General features: G+C 38.6%; 1 protein-coding gene across 1 annotated transcript; it reads left to right on the top strand.

Moving 5' to 3' along the window:
* The first annotated feature begins 1743 nt into the window (after nucleotides 1–1743).
* LOC137385870 (sushi, von Willebrand factor type A, EGF and pentraxin domain-containing protein 1-like) lies at nucleotides 1744–9167 on the top strand. Its single transcript, XM_068072449.1, has 5 exons — nucleotides 1744–2005; nucleotides 2519–2757; nucleotides 3319–3592; nucleotides 6521–6712; nucleotides 8863–9167. The coding sequence occupies exons 1-5, from the start codon at nucleotides 1744–1746 to the stop codon at nucleotides 9165–9167; spliced, it is 1272 nt and encodes a 423-aa protein (XP_067928550.1).
* Nucleotides 9168–9276: the final 109 nt, after the last annotated feature.

Raw genomic sequence — 9276 nt, 5'->3', positions numbered from 1 at the left:
CATGATTGAATTAACTATTTCTGAATAAATTAAAGGTATGTCGCATTTGCTTAATAGCTCTACTAGGCAATCAGATTCGGTAGTTTGGTTGCGAATAACCAAATAAAATGGAGCATGAGGTAAGCTGTGTGGTTTGAAGTTTCAGAGTTTTGACTGCATCAGCTCAGCTCTAAAAGGATGTGTACTGCCATCAAACATTTCCGTTAGACTGCCATGTGGCCACCTCTTACTGTCTCAAATCACACAGTTTCTTATTCAAGTCGATCTAAAAATTCACTTCTGATTTACTACTTTTGTTTGTATTTCTCTGCACTACCTAAGATGAGTCTTTTGGCAGATCCAGCTTAATATGTGCAGTTGTTGGCACCTCACTGTCAACATGTCATGACTGCTGTTGCTAAGGTGTGCTATATGTGGGCATCAATATCATGGTTTAGTAAACAATCGCTCAGAAACTGTTTCAATTTATGTTTACAAATGTATAGTTGTTTATGTTCATATGTTTACAAATGTATAGTTGTTTATGTTCATATGTTTACAAATGTATAGTTGTTTATGTTCATAATTATGTTTACAAAAGTTGGATTGTTGGCTACATGTCTCGTTGAATATTGTAGGTAAATTGTCCGCAGCTGACAGCCCCTATAAACGGAAGCATTGTGGGTGGCTCATGCAGCACCACAGTAAATGCTGCTTGCGGTTTCAAGTGTGACACAGGCTATTCTAGATCAGGAAGTGGGGTGCGAATTTGTGGCAGTCGCGGAGATTGGAGTGGATTGGATGCTCAATGTCAATGTACGTTTACTGCCGGAAGAACATTAGTTAAACCTGTCCAAATCCTATGAAAGTGTTACTTATTATAATCCGGGTGGAGAACATTAGTTAAACCTGTCCAAGTCCTATGAAAGTCTTACTTATTATAATCTGGATGACCAAGAAAAACCATGACTAGCTTCAGTCGGTGCTTTCATGCATGCTCATGTATAGCTTATTGGTTGGTACTTTCAGTGCGCCTGTGTGAGAAATTATCTGCCCCTGCCCAAGGTTTCATGAGGTGTACCTCTGAAAGTTTTAGCTATGGAACAAGATGTGAATTTACTTGCAATCAAGGTAGAGTACACGGGATCACTGTTTACATTATATGTGTATATGATTTTCTACAACCAGTATTTGGCTGTTTTATCTTTCAAACTTTTTCAACAATCTGTAAGTTGTGATCATATACAAACTGCGTGTCATCAGCACTGCTGAAGTCTGGTTAGACAATAGTTTATCCGCGCTTGAAGATGTGAGCATCCCATCCGCAAAAACACAAAATATTGACAAAAGAAGTTACTGACTTCCTTATTACAAGTCTGTTTCCTTTGAGATATATCATTTGGTTGATGACTAGAATAGAGAAATAAGTCACAGGGCAATTACCTACCTAGACCACTTACCTACCATTACCTACCTAAACAATTTACCTACAATTACCTACCAAGACAACTTACCTACAATTCAAAGTTAGAGTCTTATTCAGCTAAACAACATGTCTTGCAGCATTAGCTTGTGTTCAGTAAAGGATTCCATAGACCCCTCAATACTTCGTATGTAGTTAGTTTGTTCAGAAGTTCTATCATCCACTGTCACTTCTTGGACAATTTTTGGTGTTTAGAACCATTTAAGTATTAGATTGGTCTTGGTCAGCTCTAATAATCTGATCTTTTTTATGACTGCATATGTATTACAGGTTATAATATCATGGGAACATCGACTAGGAGTTGTCTATCAGTTGGTCACTGGAGTGGAATTCAAGTTTACTGTCAAGACGTGACATGCCCAGCTTTATTACCGGTATTGAATGGTAACATGAAGCCCACAGCTTGTACTGGAGCAGAGCAAGAACATGGGACTATTTGTGAAATTACTTGCGATGATGGGTACGATCTGGAAGGACCCATCTTTAAACAGTGCTCCAATGCAGGAGTTTGGACTTCTGCTGAAGTCAAGTGGAGTTGTACTGGTGAGTATTTTAGTAATCAGTAATATTGGCTGCCTTTGCTCTACTACTCCTTTTGTACTACTCCACTCCATTACTCCTGCTTTAATACACTTATATACATAAAACTCAGAATCCGTCGATCGGTGTGTCCAACTATAGCTATTAAAATCTAGTAATGAAATACCTGCTTTTTGCTGGATTTGATCGTGAAACCTCCCGTCCACCAGGCGATAACCTAACCACATTAAGCTACATGAGATGCAATGAATTGAATAAAATACGCATAGCACTCTGTGTTACGCAACGTCACAAACGCTTGCTCTCACGACTCTTATTAGTAAGTTTAGCAATCCGGATACTAGCTTACTAAAATTAATCGTAGGCAACGTATCAGGCTAATGGCAAGTGGCAGACAACTACATTATCTGCCACTGCTTATAAGCTGTTTTTAATGCCCATGCAACGCTGGGCATTCGGCTAGTTTTAAGATATTCTGCCAAGTAGAGACACTAACAACATTCAGTTTATCCGCAGACAATACAGCACCCGAGCTGGAATGCCCTGATAACATCACACTCCAAGCCAACACCAAGAACTATATGACAGCTATTTCTACGCTCCGCTCTCCAAAGGTCCGAGACAGCTCACCCATATTGTCTGTAATACAGGTGCCTGGACAGCTAGTGCCTATGTTTCCTGTAGGAGAGCATCTTATCACATTCAGGGTGAAGGATGTTTGGGCCAATGAGGCTCAGTGCTCCTTTTATGTTCAAGTGAGTTCTCAGGCATTCTAGGTCCTCAGGCTAGGTAACACGCTAAGATATCTCAATCAAATTTTGTGGCTGAATATTTTTTGCATGGTTGTTTCTAGCAACAAAACTTGCAGATCTCCTACTACCTGTCATGCAAAACTCTACTCTCAAACATTAATTAAAAGTGGTTTCCGATAAAAAAAGAAGTTTTTTAATTAAGGATTGTTAAAAGCCTACAGTAGATGAGCAATGATTTTAAAAAGCTTTTTCATATTTTCATGACTTTTAGCTGACCAAAGTTTTCAGTTTTAAAAAGTTAATAACTAAAATGCGAGTCAGGTCTCCATGAGTAAGGGTTTTTGCTGAGTGTCATATTGCACACAAATGTAGATATGCTCTGGAGTGTTATCATGGCTAGCGCAACATCATGTCAGCCATACATGGTCTGTGGTAATTAATTGGTAGGATCAGTGTACTAATGACCTTGACCTAAATCGAAACTGTTAACCAATTATTTACTTGGAAGTATCAAGTAGCTTGTCATGTAGTACTGCACCCGACAATTGAAGTAATGACCTTTAGATAGTGGATCAGACCAGACCAGTTGTGGAAAGCTGTGTGCCTCCGCCTCCTGCCGTGTCCACACTTCTCGCGAAGGTCAACATAACAGAGCCTGAGTTTTCTGATAACTCTGTTGAGCAGTATGTCAATCGTCCCTCAAACCAAGCTGACCTGATCATATCTATAAGCCATACATTTAGTCACTCGTGGAGATATGGAGTTACTTCTGTCGAAGTGACAGCCAGCGATTTGGCCAATAACACTGCAAGCTGCGCATTCAATGTCACAGTATTGGGTGAGTAGTAATAACTGATATGGCATCAGGTGACAATTATACAACTTGACTAGACAGGGTAGGTACTTCCGCTAATGTTTACTGTAACTTTGACTAATTCAGTTTGTTTTGTGTGGAAATAACTGTTTGTTGGGCTATTAATACAAAATGAAAAAAAAACATATTTTTGTGGTGTCTTAGCTTTTTCTCTAACTTGGGCTCTGATTGTAGAGATTTTGCTCTCATCTGTCACAGTATACATATGTGTGTTTATAGTTGTGACTTGATCATCTCTCCTGGATTACCTAATGCATATGTTCATTTTGGTAATCAATTCTGGTGCTTCATATGGTGCCAAATAGTAGATAAACAACTACAGTAGCGATGGAGAGACGCTGCTAGCCAAACATCTTACAGTTTCATAGCAATGAGGTTTATATCTCAACTCAGTGATTATCACATCAAGTTCTGACTTTCTATAACAGGAAAGCAATGTTTTTTACAACTTTAGTAGTTCCTTTCTTTTATGTTTATGTGACTTTATTTTTGCTTTTGGGTTTATCACACTTACAAGAGTCAACCACTCACGGTTTTACGCTTAGCTCCAATATTGACCGTCTTTTCATGTCTCATGCAATAATTCTCAGCTGTACTTTTCTAATATGGACTCAATTGTTTTAGTTTCTCTGACTTTGTCAACCAGGTGAAGTACCCTTGTTTAAACATATCATATTCTAATGGAAAGGTTTTGGTATGATGATAAATATTGATTTTTTTTTAGATAATTTTCAGTTGGAGGTAATATATTAATAAATAAAAGTACTGCTACTATCATCATAGATTATAGACTTCAGTTTTCAGAGTTGGGCTATGTAATAGGTCTAATCAGGTTGCTCACCTGACAACTTGCCTCATCATGCTCTGACAACTTGTCTAGTCATGCCCTGACAACTTGCCTCGTCATATCCTGACAACTTGCCTAGTCATGCCCTGACAACTTGCCTCGTCATGCCCTGACAACTTGTCTAGCCATGCCTTGACAACTTGTTTAGTCATACCCTGACAACTTGCCTCGTCATATCCTGACAACTTGCCTAGTCATGCCCTGACAACTTGCCTCGTCATGCCCTGACAACTTGTCTAGCCATGCCTTGACAACTTGTTTAGTCATACCCTGACAACTTGTCTAGTCATGTGCTGACAACTTGTTTCGTCATGCCTTGACAACTTGTCTAGTCATACCCTGACAACCTGTCTAGTCATACCCTAACAACTTGCCTCTTCATGCCCTGACAACTTGTCTAGTCATGCCCTGACAACTTGCCTCGTCATATCCTGACAACTTGCCTAGTCATGCCCTGACAACTTGCCTCGTCATGCCCTGACAACTTGTCTAGCCATGCCTTGACAACTTGTTTAGTCATACCCTGACAACTTGCCTCGTCATATCCTGACAACTTGCCTAGTCATGCCCTGACAACTTGCCTCGTCATGCCCTGACAACTTGTCTAGCCATGCCTTGACAACTTGTTTAGTCATACCCTGACAACTTGTCTAGTCATGTGCTGACAACTTGTTTCGTCATGCATTGACAACTTGTCTAGTCATACCCTGACAACCTGTCTAGTCATACCCTAACAACTTGCCTCTTCATGCCCTGACAACTTGTCTAGTCATGCCCTGACAACTTGCCTCGTCATGCCCTGACAACCTGCTTAGTCATATCCTGACAACTTGCCTAGTCATGCCCTGACAACTTGTCTAGTCGTGCCTTGACAACTTGTTTAGTCATACCCTGACAACTTGTCTAGTCATGCCTTGACAACTTGTCTCGTCATACCCTGACAACTTGTGTAGTCATGTGCTGACAAATTCTTTAGTCATACTCTGACAACTTGTCTAGTCATGCCCTGACAACTTGCCTAGCCATACCCTGACAACTTGTCTATTCATGCCCTGACAACTTGTCTAGTCAAGTCGGGTGACTATTAGAGCATCTCTAGATGATGACTGTTTTTCCTATCAGTATATGTTAATAATTCTTTATTCATTTGCTTTAGTATCTCATTGAGTTTAGGATAAATAGACTTAATTCATGTGAAGGGTTAGTTGTTTTGTATAAACAGAGATGAAAGTTTTATGGAGCCTAAGACAAGTTGAGCTGATTGGAAAGATACACTACAAATCTATATATTTTACCAACACTACTACTGACCTGTCACATTGGAGCTGTTCTGTATAGGTAATACTGTGTATGTGTAGCTGTTTATTTACTAATGAGAACAGTTGTTAGTTCAGTATGTAAAGAAATCATACTGTATTTAGAGTAGAAATTACTTGTAAACAAATGGAAAAACTATTTCTGATAACCTATTATATATCCTTCATGATCAATGCTGATAAGTTGATAAATTGTTATATTTCCTTCATAATCAATAAACTACTATCTTGTTAGCATTCTTTAATAATCATTGTTGTCAGCATCTTTTAAGTAGATCATGTAAAATCTTTTAAGTAGATACTGACAACAATCCGTCAGTGTCTGAGATCTGTCAGTATCTCTTAAGTAGATGCTGACAACAATCTGTCAGTGTCTGAGATCTGTCAGTATCTCTTAAGTAGATGCTGACAACAATCTGTCAGTGTCTGAGATCTGTCAGTATCTCTTAAGTAGATGCTGACAACAATCTGTCAGTGTCTGAGATCTGTCAGTATCTCTTAAGTAGATGCTGACAACAATCTGTCAGTGTCTGAGATCTGTCAGTATCTCTTAAGTAGATGCTGATCAGCAGTAACTCATCGCTGTAGCTCATCGTTGTAGCTTACTACACAAAGAGTGTGCTGACGGTGCTTCAAGACCAACAGTTGTTTTGTAGGTTTTCATCGTTGCTCATAAAGTACTATGTGAGAATTCTAGAATGTGTTTTATCTAGAATGTGTTAATTGTAGAGTTGAAGGAGCTCTGCGATGCAGCAGCTAATCTGCAAGTTAGCAGGTTGTCTTGCGAAAAAACTAATGATACATGGGCTGAGTGCATGATTCAATGTGGGAAAGACCAACTGCTGGCATATGAGATGGAAAGTGAGCCGATCATCTGTGATAAAGGACAGATAACTCCACAATATATTCCCGAGTGCTCAGGTTGGTAATAAAACAACACGGAAACTGATGTTTTGTTGATTTTGCCTCTAAAAGCTAAAACAGATTAATTGCTAATGAGCCTATGGGTTATGTAAAAATTTTAATCAACAAATGGTTTTGAGTAGTACAATTAAAAAGTGATGCTGTCAAAATGTTACTTAGAAAAACATAAAATAATCGTTGATGAATAATGACAAAATAGTTTTTATCATGCTGAGTTTAGAGGTATAGTTTTTACTGTGTTCAGAATACATACCTCTTACTGAGCTTTGAACTATATTTTTACCATGCTTGTAAAAAGTTGCGCTACACTCTGAGGTGCACCTTCTACCTTGTTTACTATGTGAAACCTACTAGCAAGGAAAGTGAACTGAAGATTGAAAACGTTTTGCTGAGGGAAAAAATTGACCAAACTCTTCACTGATATGCAATGTTAGCTTTAAAGTATGGTACCTGAGTAGTTCTACTAGTACCTGAGTAGTTCTACTGATACCTGAGTAGTTCTATTAGTACCTGAGTAGTTCTACTAGTACCTGAGTAGTTCTACTAGTACCTGAGTAGTTCTACTAGTACCTGAGTAATTCTACCGGTACCTGAGTAGTTCTACTAGCACCTGAGTAGTTCTACTGGTACCTGAGTAGTTTTACTAGTACCTGAGTAGTTCTATTGGTACCTGAGTAGTTCTACTGGTACCTGAGTAGTTCTACTGGTACCTGAGCAGTTCTACAAGTACCTGAGTAGTTCTACTATTACCTGAGTAGTTCTACTATCACCTGAGTAGTTCTACTGATACCTGAGTAGTTCTATTAGTACCTGAGTAGTTCGACTAGTACCTGAGTAGTTCTACTAGTACCTGAGTAGTTCTACTAGTACCTGAGTAATTCTACTGGTACCTGAGTAGTTCTACTAGCACCTGAGTAGTTCTACTGGTACCTGAGTAGTTTTACTAGTACCTGAGTAGTTCTATTGGTACCTGAGTAGTTCTACTGGTACCTGAGTAGTTCTACTGGTACCTGAGCAGTTCTACAAGTACCCGAGTAGTTCTACTATTACCTGAGTAGTTCTACTATCACCTGAGTAGTTCTACTAGTACCTGAGTAGTTCTACTGGTACTTGAGTAGTTCTACTGGTACCTGAGCAGTTCTACTGGTACTTGAGTAGTTTTACTGGTACCTGAGTAGTTCTACTAGCACCCGAGTAGTTCTACTATTACCTGAGTAGTTCTACTGGTACTTGAGTAGTTCTACTAGTACCTGAGGAGTTCTATTAGCACCTGAGTAGTTTTACTAGTACCTGAGTAGTTCTACTAGTACCTGAGTAATTCTACTGGTGCCTGAGTAGTTCTACTGGTACCTGAGTAGTTCTACTGGTACTTGAGTAGTTCGACTAGTACCTGAGGAGTTCTATTAGCACCTGAGTAGTTTAGACTTAGTTCCACTCTCTTGATTTGTGTGGTTATGGTTAATTCTATAAATCTTTAAATTACATTTTACCCCAATAGTTTAAATCAGTTCTGCAGTTGGGCCAACACTTTATGGTATAAATATATATCAATAACTAGATAAATAGATACAGTAGGTAGATAAATATATAGATAGGTAGATAGATAGATACAGTAGATAGATAAATATATAGATAGGTAGATGGATAGATAAGTAGATAGATAAATATATAGATAGGTAGATGGATAAATAAGTAGATAGATAGGCAGATAAGTAGATAAATAAATAGATAGATGGATATATCGATGGTTTGTTCAATCGTTAGATCAATAGATAAATCAACTAATAGTTAAGTAAAAAGGAAAAAATATATAAAGAAAATAATTTTGAACCAAAACTCACTTGATCAGTGATGGTATGTCAGCTAATTTATATAGTTGTAGGCTCATGCATGTTATTGTTCGTCGCTGCCTCATGACAGCGTAGTCATTAAACACTCATCAAGGTTTTCTGTGAGCACTATCACAATACGCTTATGAGGAAATGTATGGTTGTGTTTGTGTTTACCGAAGTATGTCAGATATGTGAAGAATATAAAGGATATACTTCTAGTACTTGTGAAACACTGAGAGTGGACAATGCTGAATACATGGCCATATTGCAATCGAGGATCAAGTTTATGAGAGATTCTCATTGCTCTGCTTGCAGACAGCCTCTTTCCAGTGTACAAGTTGCTGCTTTCTGGTAACACATCGATAAGTGATTCATGTGAGGAGTATTCCCTCGTGACCTCATCTGTAGATGTAGTGGGTCTTCAACTGTCTCTGCATCTGCAGACACTCTGTAGTGAACTGCTCAATTGCAGCAGCGTGCTTACCCAGCAGTCTTGTGTCCCATATCGGAGTGGCAGTGCCATAATACTGATCTATCGTGTTTCTATTCAACTGATTGACTCTGACGGTGGCCAGGAGGCACAGTCCTTCCTTAAGGTAGACTTTACAAAAAATTGTTAAATTACTGTATTTCTTCTAAACTTGTGAACAGCAATTGGTGTTATCTTGTTACCTTTTGGACTATAATATAACTTATTGCTTAGCTTGCATGTGCAAAGGATTCTTACTA

Source organism: Watersipora subatra, chromosome 1, assembly GCF_963576615.1.
Source record: "Watersipora subatra chromosome 1, tzWatSuba1.1, whole genome shotgun sequence".
NCBI classification, from domain to species: Eukaryota; Metazoa; Bryozoa; class Gymnolaemata; order Cheilostomatida; family Watersiporidae; genus Watersipora; species Watersipora subatra.
This window is presented reverse-complemented; position numbering and strand designations above follow the sequence as displayed.